The sequence below is a fragment of the Uloborus diversus genome, chromosome 2, assembly GCF_026930045.1.
Source record: "Uloborus diversus isolate 005 chromosome 2, Udiv.v.3.1, whole genome shotgun sequence".
NCBI classification, from domain to species: domain Eukaryota; kingdom Metazoa; phylum Arthropoda; class Arachnida; order Araneae; family Uloboridae; genus Uloborus; species Uloborus diversus.
The window spans coordinates 214717442-214731220 of record NC_072732.1 but is presented as its reverse complement, the minus strand read 5'-3'; the positions used below and the strand labels follow the sequence as shown (position 1 = coordinate 214731220).

General features: G+C 36.0%; 1 protein-coding gene across 1 annotated transcript in view; it reads right to left on the bottom strand.

The window, feature by feature from the left end:
• Positions 1–6650: 6650 nt before the first annotated feature.
• Positions 6651–13779, bottom strand: part of LOC129216269 (multiple PDZ domain protein-like) — a 125045-nt gene continuing 117916 nt past the window's right edge. The window contains 1 exon segment of the mRNA XM_054850474.1: positions 6651–7049. Coding sequence (XP_054706449.1) covers positions 6776–7049 — 274 coding nt within the window. The 3' untranslated portion in view covers positions 6651–6775.

The following is a 13779-nucleotide window of genomic DNA, read 5'->3' as shown; positions in this document are numbered from 1 at the left end:
GGGGATATAAACTTCTACGTGGAGTCTACACCCAGCATTTCGTTACTAGTTTGGTTTCGGACCTACCGCGACTACAGTTCTTTCTCAAACTGGAAAACGAAATGAAAAGTTTAAGGTTCCCACGTTTTTCCAATCTATTATCAAACGTGACAATGATGATTAAAAACAACGTACGTTGCAGTAAAAAAAGAGCTCTCGAATAAAATTATGAAACCATTTTGTACATATAAAAACAAAAACAATCATTCTTTTTTACAAAGCTTGATAACAGCTCATAAATTTTTATATATAGATATATATATATATATGCATTGGTACAGTGACTAACCTCTTCTAAAGTCTGAATAGTTTTTATGTTTTTGATTAAAATTGTACTTTGATACTTCTGAAATGACTATCAAACTAAAGTATATGACAAAATGACTGCACCGAAAGATTGAATGCATTAAATAACTATTATAATTCAGAGATGAAACAGTGTAACAATAAACTATTTATATATACATTCTTCTTCTAGAATTGTAAGTGGCGCGACAGCAACCGACTCTGCACTATTTGTCTTCTGAAAACGGCAAATGATTGGAAATGGGCAAACATGACATCGAATACCAAGCTTAGTGGAGTACTTGAATGTATACTTCTGATGCTCTATTATTTTGGAATAGTTTCGGCACATACGTGTTTAAAAAATATATTACCAGTGAAACACAAGAAAACAAATAGGATTCAGATAAACAATGCCAGAATCGTCTTTTGAGCAAGCACAAAACATGGAAAGACTTCAATTGAGACTGGAATATTTCTGGAGTACTAACTTTCTGGAGCTAATAAAGCTAGTTCTTAAATGCAAATGATATTAGGAAATGTTTTCAGCTCGTTAGTTCCTTTTGATCTTTTTCGGGCACGAACTATCTTCACCCCATCAGACATCAATTTTTTAGCACTAATGGATGCAGAGCACCATAAGACAGAAAGTTCTTTCCCGGAGTGCTGTTAAGGATAGATACTTCAAATATAAGTTCATTTACTGAAAGTTGATTCTTTCAAACAAAATTCTTTATGATGAAAACATCTCAGATACATATGATTCCAAGGATAAGAGAGTGAAAAGTTGATTAATATTACTTCCAAAAAGAAAATAAACGATAGAGGAAATTCATGACTGTTTAGGTCTATGGACTGAAAGAATAACTGTGCTTCTTTGGTTCATCAGAATGCTTGTAGTCCATAAGACTATGAAAATAATATTAGGACAAAATGGCAGATAGAACACTCAAAATGGCAACACTAGATTATCAGATATATATTTTGCATAGAATATTTGATATTGCCATTTTGAATTCCATCCTTATTTATAAGGTATATTATATTTTTGACACCGGGCCTTAACAGCAGTGCTTTAATTTCTGCTTGCCTTTGGACATCCGATCAAAAAAAAAAAAAGGTTCCATTTTGTGTTCTTCGTACAAGAAATAGTCCTATGCTCAAACTGGAGCAAAATCATTCTATTGAATGCAAAAAACAACGGTAAAAGATTCATTGAAAAAAAGCCAGAAACTTATCAGCATAACCAACTGCTGTGTAAACCAACTGAAGAAGCAACAGTTTCAAAGCAAACTTTAGAATGAGTGAAACAAAAATCAATTTCAAGACAGAATGTTAGATATTTCAGCTCAACATACACCATCTTCTGAATTCCAACTGTTAGAAATAATGACCGGTCATTAGAGCAAAGGACGAACGCACTTCCGATTTAGTATTTGATGTCTCTGTTCGCTCATCTCTTTCAATGATATAAGTATTCGGATGCATGAGGAAAACAAAAAGGCACAGTATGTTCTGCAAGTGGAGAGTTTTCAGCAACTTGCACATGCTCTAGATACTGAAGCAGGCTTGTGGTCTAGCTTTCACGCACATTGCACTTACGTCCTTACCTGAGATATAAATGTATTTGAGCTTTCTCACGATCTATTCCCCGACCATTAAAGCCTTTTGCTGTATAGCAAGTACATTGTAGCCTGTACAAAACAGCAGTTCATGCTCATTTTTTGTTAGTACAAATAAAGCTGCCTATAGTTAGCAGTTTTGCATAAAGTTTGTGCACATGTATGTGATTCAATACGATAAAAGCACCAAATGTCTTTTTTCCTTCGAAAGATTCTCATGGTTCAGAAATTCGACAATTTCTGCACTAAGTGGGATTAATATGTGGAGAAACAAGCAACGTTAAGTTCCATGCGTAATTTGCATATTGAAAATGTTAATAGTGAAAATCATCATATTGAATTATGGCAGGATCAGTTAAATAGTACTTTTACTTAAGTTTTTCAAAAGAATGTTCCACGATTCATGGACGGTCGGAAATCTTTAGCTGGTACACTAAAAACTATTTACTCCCAGAAATTATTTCCACAACCTCAATTGGGGCTAGGGTGACAGGAATTTTGCAATTGAATTCATAATGTTATATTGTATTTCATTACAAAAATACTTGATACATAGATTCAATATTTTCTGTAGACCCAAATGCTTGTAGAAGGGTAGAACCAAAAAAAAAAAAAAAAAAAAAAAACATGACCACATACAGTTGGATTTTTTTGTGATAACATTAATAATTTATTTTCTTCAGGTGGAAGTCTTCATTCAGAGGGGAAAATAATCTCAAACATCATTCTGATGAAGAGCCGCAATGTCAACAAATAGAAAGCAAAATGTTACACTTCAACAAATGCAAAAAATCAGAGCTAAATCACGACAAAGGTAACAACAATTCTAAGTTGTGTATATTCAATACAACTCTTCATTCAGTATCTCAAAAGCGAAAATTTCATAATCTATTGCTGAGTTAATTCTAACGTACAAAAAACAAAGAACGAACAGTAGAAAATGAAATATCTGGCTTTTTAGTATTCAATTTTGTATGTTCCTCCACATATTAATCCAACAGCCACTTTTACCTCCTTCAACCATGGAGGACAATCGACAAGACCACGAGAGGCGTGGACACCATTAACAGGCAACTTTAAAACACCCTGTAAGTTTCAAAAACATTTTACACATGCCAATCATATTTATACTTACTAACAGTATTAACAATTGCTGCTCGACACTTTTGTGGAACAATAATTCAGTGTTGTCCACTAACAAGAAACTTTTGAAAAAGTAATCATTAACATTTGGTTGTAACGAATGCTCGTCCCGTTTTAAGAACATTTTATGATTAAAAAAAAAAAAGTTGATATAGTTTTAAGATTGATAAATCATGCATGTATAGTAACTTTGTGTTTGTTAAAAATCTATTAAAATACAACATAATGTATGGTGTCGACCAGTGTTGGCAAGTTTTTGCCGGAGGCGGAAAAAACCATGGAAAAAACCACGGTTTTTACCGCTCGGCAAAAATAGGTTTTTTGTTAACAACTTACGAACAGTTTTTTTTCCTTTTATATAAAAGTAAAAGCATGAAAAGATTTTGATAAAAAGCTTTGCCATTTTCCATAGAGTGAGCTAGTATCACTAAAAAGTAGAGTAAATACAGAATGCACATATTGATCAGCTTTTTTTTTCTTCTTTTTAAATTCTTCTCTTGGCTGTCCATTTTCCCAGTAAGTGAGAAAAATGCATTATTTCTTCAGTGAGGAAAAGTTAATATTTTTCTATGTTCAAGTAAATATTCTGTTATTAATTAAATAGATTGAAAATCTTAGTGGGATAAAAAAAAGTGATTAAATATGTGTATATATATATAATTAGAATTCAAACTTTTTAATAATTTACTAAGCTTAAGTAAACATTCTTTGTTTTAGCATTAAAGGAATTGTCTCAATCTGAAAAAATTGCTTTAGCAAACATTTAAAATCTTTAGTTTTGCAATCCCAACATTTGTTTTTTTATTTATTTTTCACCTTATAAATTAGAAGTAACATGGAGAGACATAACTAAAATATTAAAGTGCATTATTTATATTATATTATCACTATTTCTTGATTAACACTATAATGCTACTTTATTTGCAATTAGGTTTTTGCCGTTTTTTCCATTTTTGCCGGTTTTTTTCCATTTTCGCCATGGTTTTTTCCACTGGCCTGGCAAAAATACCTTTTTGCCGGCAAAAAATCCAACCCTGGGTCGACAAATAAGTAGTTCTGATGGACTTTTGATCGAACATGGCTGTAAATACTAGAGTTGTATACAGTTGTGGGATGTTACCAACTATGAAATAAATACAGTCAACTCTGCATCAAGTCCTAAGGGGACACTGACTGAAACCTTCGAGCTATTGGTAGTTCGAAACATGGGAAGTTTCCACAGCTTTCTCACGAGTTTGGGACCCAATGGAAACTTCGATATAAAGAAACATTCTAATTTTGAGTTATAGAGTTAACTGCAGTTTCTAATAGCGATAAATCCATTATGTTGCCAATGTACCTCTATTCCGACACTCTAGCCAAAAACGGGACGAACACGTTACAAAACTATTGCATAGAAAAGTCAACAACTTAAATCACATAACAAAAGCAAGAACCATGTTGAATTTGACAATTTCTTTAATGCCAGGGGCAAAAAAAAAAAAAAAAAAGGAACTATATGGAAACAATATGCCCGCAAAATTCAACTTTTTCCAAATCCAATCTAAATTAGAGGATAATAAATTTTCCAACAAATCGTTTTTTTCTTTTAAATAACCAACAGACCTCTGATTTTTAGTTCTGATTGTTCTATGTTAAATGCCATAATTTTACCACACAGACGTCTCTCTCATCAACTTTGACATTACATGAATTCACACAACTGTCAACTTGAAGTGTGAAATATTAACTTAATTTTTGATTACTATTTGCAGGAAAGCTTTTTCTTTTTCGTTACCCTTGTGGCAATATGCAATTTCTGTAGGTGAAGAAGGGTTGACAACCATTTAAAGTGCTTAGTTTCTTTTAAAGCCTTCATGACCATGGCTTTTTTGTTACTAGTAAGGTCTGTTAAACAATGAATCATAACACAGTGTGATAAAACTAATTCAAAACAAAACATTTTTTTAAACAGTCAAAAAAGCAGAAAAAACAGCATTCTCAAATTCCCTGGAAAACCAGAAGTATAAACAGTCCTGGCATGAAATTGAGCTGAGCAACTTGGAGTGGTGATCTGCTGAACCTGTAGACTAACTTGTTGAAAAAGGAATATATTTCAATGAACACAAATGGATTGAGGTGAGTTATGGCACAGTTCATAAAGTGTTCACTGTTTAAATTATTCAACAACAGTTTTTGATCATGCTTAAGAAAATCTGCGAGAAAAATGTAGAGTAATGCTAGTATTTGGATTCATCTTACAGTAGAAGCGGAAATAATACTAACTCTGCATTTATTCCTCTTATAAGTGTACGTTCCAGATGCCAAACTTAATAAGGCAAAAAATATTCTTGGCATGAAAAAAAAAAAAAAAAAAAAAAAAAAACATTAAATAGTAACAATAAAAATAATTGAAAGAAGGATTTTTTTTTTCATGGTATCATGTCACCTTATGGTTCTTTGAAAGACTAGAAACAAACTGGCAGAGAAAGATTCAGCAACATTCCGACATTCTTCAGCTTGCAATCAGTAACTTACCAGACGGATATCAAAAATGTTGTCAGTAACAACGAAGCTAAAAACTGGAAATACCGTACTCGATCTCATTCTAGACTTTGTGTGGCGCCTATTGCAAGAATTTGAATGAATTTAGTTCTTTGATGCTTGATTCAACAGGACATGAGCAGAACTCAAGAATGATTTTAGTACTTTCGAGAAACATTAACAGGTAAAAGTGTACAATAGGGTACATTGGGACTTGGTAAACAGTTTGCATTTCAAATTGGAAACAGTAAAATATCGTTTAGGTCACCACCATGTTTGCTCTTCTTTCTTTCATTTTACACTTGATGGAATACTTTACCTTCCAATGGATTTTTTAATGTTTAATTTAGATGGATGATTATTTTATTTTTTCAATGGACCTTTAAATGTTATTTTGAGGCATGTTGCGTTTACTTGGCGAAATATTTCATTTTAATGAAACCTAAAATTTTGTTCAATGGTTTGTTTCAATTCTTTTAGCCTCTTTTTTTTTGCTATACATTTTTATAAAGAGCCCGTGAAAATAAAGACTAACATCACCAAATAGGCAGGTTTTATGTAAAGCAGAATAAATATATCGATACAAAAATAAGGTCCCGAATGGGGCAATAATATTAAAAAAAAAACCTGTGCATCGACAAAACATGGCGGCGCGGCAAATACTGGGGTTGCCATACAGATGTGCAAGATTTGAAAATCGTCAGTTTCCAATACAGTAGTCTTTAAATCCGGTTATTCTAAGTCCGGAAACTTAAATCCAGACTGCAAAAATTGAACTCCAAAATTTACGATTTTAGTACCTAAATTCAAAAACAGATGGCGTAATACATAATTGTGTTTAATTTTGCAATTATGTCCCATAAGGCATCAAACGTTGAAATTTTCACTTAAAACCTGTGCTTTAGCAAATTTCTCCCCTCTATCCTATTTTACTTTCCTACAACTGGAACAACAGCGGATTTTCGAGACTGTACAACAGACACCACATCACCAATGCACTCCTATTTTACACTTTAATGGAATTAACTTTGCCTTAGTTTAGGGGAGGGCGATCCCCCCTCGGTGCACGATCACCACTCCAGGTTGCTCCCTGCCATGCAGACAGTCCACTTGCCTCGAGGCAGACAGGAATGTATCTGTGCCTTGGGGGGCACTCCAAAGTGCTAGGAGAGCACCTTGAGCACGATGGTCCCGGTGGCCTCCTTGAGCAGCCTGGCCGCCTGCTCGTGAGTGAGCCCCTCCAGGGGCGTGTCGTTGACGCTCAGGATCTGGTCGCCCCTGCACAGGCGGCCGTCCTTGGCCGCGGCGCCGCCATCGAACACCCGCTTCACGTAGACTGGGAGGTCCCCGTGCGGGCTGCCGCGGCCCCCGACGATGCTGAAGCCCAGGCCAGACGACCCTCGCCGCTCCAGGACGATCGTCTTCGGCTCGGCAGGCCTGCCAAAGAGACGGCCTTTCAGTATAGACTAAAGAATGCTGGCATGCAACATCAACAAAATGAATGAAACATGGGTTCCTGAGACAGTTAAACGTGGCATAGCTCCCACTATCGCGACGGCGCGTGGAAGGCGCTAAACTAGCTCCTACCAAAAAAGAACTCTCGTAACCAGAGACTTAGAGAACTATAAATAACAAAACCGAACTGTGAGTGTCGGAAGAAATGTTATGTGTTATCATGAAAATAAGTTAATCTTGTAAATATATTTGTAGAAAGGTGTACATAGTTATGTGTGTGTCATGATAGGAGTATTTCTGTTCGTCCACATCATTCAACACCCACGGAATTTAGTTATTCTTTAGCGAAGAACGCCAGCAAACAAGCCTAAAATGGGTAAGCAACTTGTTCTTACTTTATTTAAGTTAGAATTGTATTTACAATACATTAGAAGAAGGTTTGGTTTGCTCAACCCACAACAGAACGGGTCGGCAGAAAGGTTGAACCGGATCAATGCGCTTTCTCATAGAATCAGGAACATATCCTATATTTTGGGCTGAAGACGCAAGTACAGCATGTCATTTGCATAACAACTGAGCACACACTGCAGTTGAAGGGCGCTCCAATTAGAAAGGGGTTGATTTATTGGCCTCACCCTTCTTCAGCGATCAAGGCATTACACTGAAATGTGTTAATATTACAACAAACTTTTTCATTGTATATTATTACAAATAGTAAAAACTAAACCACTTTGTCAATCTAACATGATCCATCTATCTTTATACAGGGTGTTTCAGTCAGGGGTGCCTATCTAGAGGGTTTCATGGCGCAGACTGCGCCAATGAAATTTTTAGGGAAGGGGGTGTTTTGAGGGGTATTTTTCTCATTTAGGAGGGGTGCCCTTGCCCTTAGGAGAGTGGGCACCCCTGGTTTCAGTTAACTGATTCAGAACTCCTAAGAGTGGTAGGGGGCATTGTGACGACTCGAAATCATATAGCAATGTGGAGTCGGAATTTGAGATATGCGAGAGTACTCCAGGCTGTTCGGAGTTCCATGCGCCGAAGACGTGAAGTGTGCATTGTAGCCAATGGAAAAAACTTTGAACTCTTACTTTGATCCACGTACCATTTGCTTTTTTACATGTATTATTAAAAAAGATTTTTTGCTTGCGGTCTTTTTTCTTTATGGTGCTTCCGAGTACATCACTGCTTGAAGAACGTATTTACAACCTGTCATTACTATATGATTTCGAGTCGTCACAATGCACTCTATACCTTTGAGGAGTTCTGAAACAGTTAACTGAAACACCCTGTATATCAGGGGTGCCCATACTTCCAAGGAAAACCAAATGCTTTTCTCATTGCGATTGGAAACACATCGCGACGAACTGCATAGCACAAAAAATGTACCGGATTTTGGATAATGGTGCAAAGGCGCAAATGATGTCTGACAAAAGCTATTCGCATCTCTTAAAAGTTTCAGTTCGGTAGAAGAATAGAAAAATTCAGAAAGGATTGACTGAAGTGAAAGGGATAGGTTACATAATAAAATAATCCGTTAATGATGACTCGAAAAGCAGAACCAGAACCCTTGCTAAGTTTCTACATGTCGAGTTTAGGTAGAAACTTACTGTCAGTTTGTAGCATCGAAGATTGAGGCTTTAAGTATAATTTATTCTTCTAGAAATTGAGGTGATATTAGATAAAAATTAATTTGCTTAGGGACAGGAAGACATTATGTACTAGAAGAAGTTGGATCAATCACATACACCCCAAAGATTACAACTACTCAAATTGGGCATAGCAGATTAGGACAACTTTGTCAATAAGCAATCTCAAACAATAAAGTCACAAGTTATATTGAATAACTGTATCCGATGCAGAACAAGCCATATGTTTTGTATGCATACAAAATACACTCCTGTTAGTGAAAATTGCAGGAAAGGTAAAGTAGGGCATGATATGCAAATGATTAGAAATGCAGACCGGTAGCGCATGCGTATGCTGAGCAGCGCCCTCTGAACGGCGGATCGAACCGAATATAAATAGACGTCTGTAGAGAGGCGTGTAGGATTATCGGTGGTTATATGCTAGAGTAAACGTTAACTGAATCTTTACTATGCCTCTTCGACAAAAAAAAGCGAAATTTGAGCAAATTTCGGAGTTTGAACGGGGCAGAATCGTCGGCCTTCGTGAAGCTGGATTAACTTATCGTGCAGTAGCCGCTCATGTGCAGTGTAACAGCAGCACAATCATGCGTGTTTGGAAGCAGTGGACGGACGAGGGTCGGAAATTCGGGAGTGGACCCCGAAATGTGACGTCAGCTCGCGATGACAGACACCTGGTGCGTATGGCGCTGACGGACCGCACAGCTTCTTCTAGACAATTGGCAGCACAGTGGTTAACAGCTACAGGTGTTTCATTGTGTGCTTCATCAATTCGGAGACGTTTGCTGTAGTGTGGGATGCGCGTAAGGATTCCTTTATACAGGATTTTTCTCACGCAAAACCATCGCCGCTTGCGGCTACAATGGGCCAATGTGCATAGGAGCTGGCGTGCTGATTGGCACGCCAGCTCCAGTTCGTCTTTTCTGACGAATCCCGCTTCAACTTGTGGTACCATGATGACTGAATTCGTGCCAGGAGCTATCCTGATGAACGGCGCATTCCGGAGTGCATTATCGAACGCCACAGTGGACGAACACCCGGAGTTATGGTTTGGGGTGCCATAGCATATCATGGAAGATCACAATTGCTACGAATTGTGGGCAATTTGAACAGTACCCGATAAATAAACGAAGTTTTACAGCCCTAAGCTATTCCTTTCCCGTCAAGGACCGCCAGGGGCTGTATTCAAGCAGGATAATGCCCGTCCACATGTCGCCAAGACTATCAAATCCTACCTTGATTCGCATCAGGTACAGCTTCTTCCTTGGCCTGCATATTCCCCGGATATGTCACCGATTGAACATGTGTGGAATTTCGTTCTGCGGCGTCTCGCTCGTGATCGTCGTCCTGTTGCTTCGACAGACGAACTTTGGTTGCGCATACAAACAATATAGAATACTCTTCCGCAGGCAGATATTCAAACTTTGTTTCACTTCATGTCGAGTCGTGTAGCAGCTCTTGTTGCGGTGCGTGGTGGCCACACAAAATATTAATTTCTATCTCTTTTTATTGTTTGTTTGGTTTGAAAATGTAATCATTTATTTGTACCATTACCACTCAACAGTGTATTAAATTTCATTCAACTATGATGCTTCCTTCATGGTGTAGCAATTTTCACAAACAGGAGTGTAAAATGAAACGAATTTCGGACATTTTTAAGTACTAACTAAAAGGAGGTACTGTAAATTGCACATTCAGGGGTAGTAGGAAATATTTCCCCACCATCACTAGGAGGATGAAACGACTTGGTCTAGGAAAACTTTGATGAGCCTTACTTATCGGAAAATCTACATAAGATCAAAACTTTTCGCTCTGCTCTAAAATCCGTTGAATCCAACAAGCATATAAGAAAACATGTGATCTAAAGGGTATTAATTGTGCCTAAGGCTCCTATATATACGAGCCAACGCATCAGCTTAAGATTAGCCATTTTGGATCGGAGCGCGAGTTTGAGTGGCTGTCTTTCTGGCGAGTTATCGCTTTTGGTGATTGTTCACTGTGAGCAATTATTAGCGGCACGTGAATTGTTTGTAAAAAAAAATATTATGTTCGGCAAATCTGGCGAAATCCGAAATTTTGCTGTAGTAACCCTAACAGTGCAACAATGAAAAGTCCGATCCAGAATGGCTAAACTTATGCTAATGCGTCGGCCTGTCTATATAGCGGCTCTAAATGTACCAGGATCCTCTACAACAGAACGGAATAGTAGAAAGGATGAACCAAACTCTGATCAACCATAACAAGGTGCTTTCTCATAGATTTAGGAGCTGATCTCGGCCTGTTAAAGACTAATATGAAACATCTGAGAATTTTTGGATGCAGAACCTGGAAATATGTGCAACCTTTCCAAAGAAAATGCTAATTTTACCCGAAAGACACAGAATGAGTTCTAGTTGAGTACCCACGTGGAGTCAATGTTTACAAGCTTTTAAGATCTTGCCATGGTTCTGCACTAGAAGAGATATCATCTTTGAGGAAGATATTTTTCCATTCAAGAGAGACCAGCAAGGGCCAAACCTCCCAGGAGAGTCTATAAGTTGTGTTTAGACTATTTATTAAATATTAAATATTTACGGTCTCTTACTATCAAAATGTATTTATGGAAACGAAAATGAATAACACTGTAGTCATAATTTCTGGTAGCAATACCGCATCGGCATAATCACCGCATTTATAACCGATGATTAACTCATCTATGGTATATCAGAATAGATAATGCTCATTAAAAAGAAAGAATTTACAGTACTTGCATGTGGCTCTATCCCCCAGTTTTTAAAGAAAAAACTTGAATCCTGCGTTTAAACCGATTCCCGTTTTTTAGAGAAAAACCGGGAACGTTTTGCCGTGTTTTTGCAAAGAAAGAAAATGAAATTTTATAATCATGTTAACGATCTGGAAGGAACAACAATCATATTTCAGTATGAAATAGTGCATTTTCGCAATTAAAAAAAAAATGGTTCGTTTTTGCGAATTTCTATTATCTCTCGCTTTTAGTCTGCACTAACATCATTAAACTATGTAGAAATTTTTCATTTTCGGCTTCCTTGCGTTCTTTATGCTTTTTTGTTTAAAAAACGAGCTTCATTTTACTTGTAATCAACTATACGAAAAATTTGCGAATAGGACAAAAGCTTTTCCTGCACTTTTCGTACAGTCGGTCGTTTAATGTAGTTAAAGCTTTAAATCAACAAGTAGAAAATTTATAATTTTATCAGAGTGTGTCAGTATCTAATTAAAACAATTGTATTAAAATCAAGGCGATAAAAAGAAAAGTTGATCGTAAATGCTGCATCGGCAGAAAGGCTGCACATTCGAAAAATTAACTTTTTAGCACGCAAACGCCGAGGCGTTTCTTCCTGAAATTACTGTAATTAAAAAGGATTTATTTCAAATGAGGCCTATATTTTATTGAGTGATATAAAGGTATATGAATTATAAGGAACTGAGAGCTTGCTTTCTTTTCCTTAGCATATTTTGAAAAAAAAAGGGGAGGGGGCATGATATTTATAGTACATGTGTGTGAGAAGTGATGATCCAATCTTCTTATAGAATTAAAAAATAAATAAATAAATAAAATAGGATCATGTTGTCTGCTTATTATTTTTCCAAATATGAAAAAATTATCTTTGCACCATATTTTTTCGCTACAGCAAGAGCATTCAATACATATTCAAATGGAATTTTCAATTCAGCCTACTGTGAGGCAGTAAAATTCTGCTCAAGCATTTTCAGGGCCAGAATAAAATTAGACCTTTAGTAATTGACATCAGGAACCCACATAAACAAACATGTCAATTTTAAGCACTACCATTTAAAAAAAGGGAATAAAATCAAGCAACAAATTGCTTCATTTAGTAAAAGGGAAAGAAAATTTACATACAATAGTAATGTCAAGCTTATGCAGTCATAATAAATACTTAATCAGGAGTGAAAGCAAGAAAATTTCAGAACACTTTAGTTATTTTTGTTTAATTCATTGAAAAAAGTAACTCCTAGCTTCTAAATGGCATGTATTGAAATGGGACATGAGATAGGGTACTTGCTCCCACCCAAGTCAAATAATTTAATGATAATGAAGTAACAATTTCGATTTCAATAGTTCAAATGCATAGAAAATGAGAAATAAAGTACAAAACTCCAGTGGATATACAAGAGTAAGTCAAAAATTACCAACTCTTTTCTACAGCTCTATTAAACTAACAAAAATTTTACAGTTGATTACTTTGAAACAGTTTTCCAGAAAATATTTTTCTCTCTAAAAAAAATAAATAATAAGGATAAGTTGGCAGGACAGTGGTATCTGTTGTTGTTAAAGAATCCTTTGACAATGAGCGGTTAAAAGAATGCCAAGTCCAAAAATTGAACAATAGTCGGATCCCACTACAACGCGATTCGACTTACACGAAATGGCTATAACGCGAGTTTTTCATGAGTAATGATTTTTTTTATTGTGAACACAAATTGCTCGCCTGCAACATGAAATTTATTGAAAGCATTAGAATAGACTTCGTTGACACTAAATACTGGTTTTGTGAATGGGCCTTCATCCCTTTAGAATCACTGAAAGCGGAAGTTCACACTATATTAGTCTAAACAACGCTTCAGGGTTCATACTTAATTTGGATAAAAAATTTCCATGACTTTTCCAAGACTTTTTCAGGACTTCATAAAATTTTTCATGACCTTGTTATACGAAGATAATTATACTGTTTAATGTAAAACTTGACAATTTCCGGAAATGGGCATTAGAAAAATTGTTATGTGAGTGCCACTACCTCGTTGGAGCACTTACTTATGACTGAAAAAAAATCAGTGCACACTGCAGAAACTAATAAAAATTATTCTTATTTGTCTTTAACATACAAATTCAAACAAAATAAAAATACAGTGAATGCAATACACTGATGTTTAAATGTCTAACAAATATTTAATAAATAGAATCGAATGCATGGGACAAAAATTGAATGAGTCATTACTAAGTTTCCAATAATAAATTTAATTCATAATAACATTGTCCTTTGGTGTCAATAGTGCATCTAATCATCCACGTAACTTGACAGTATACG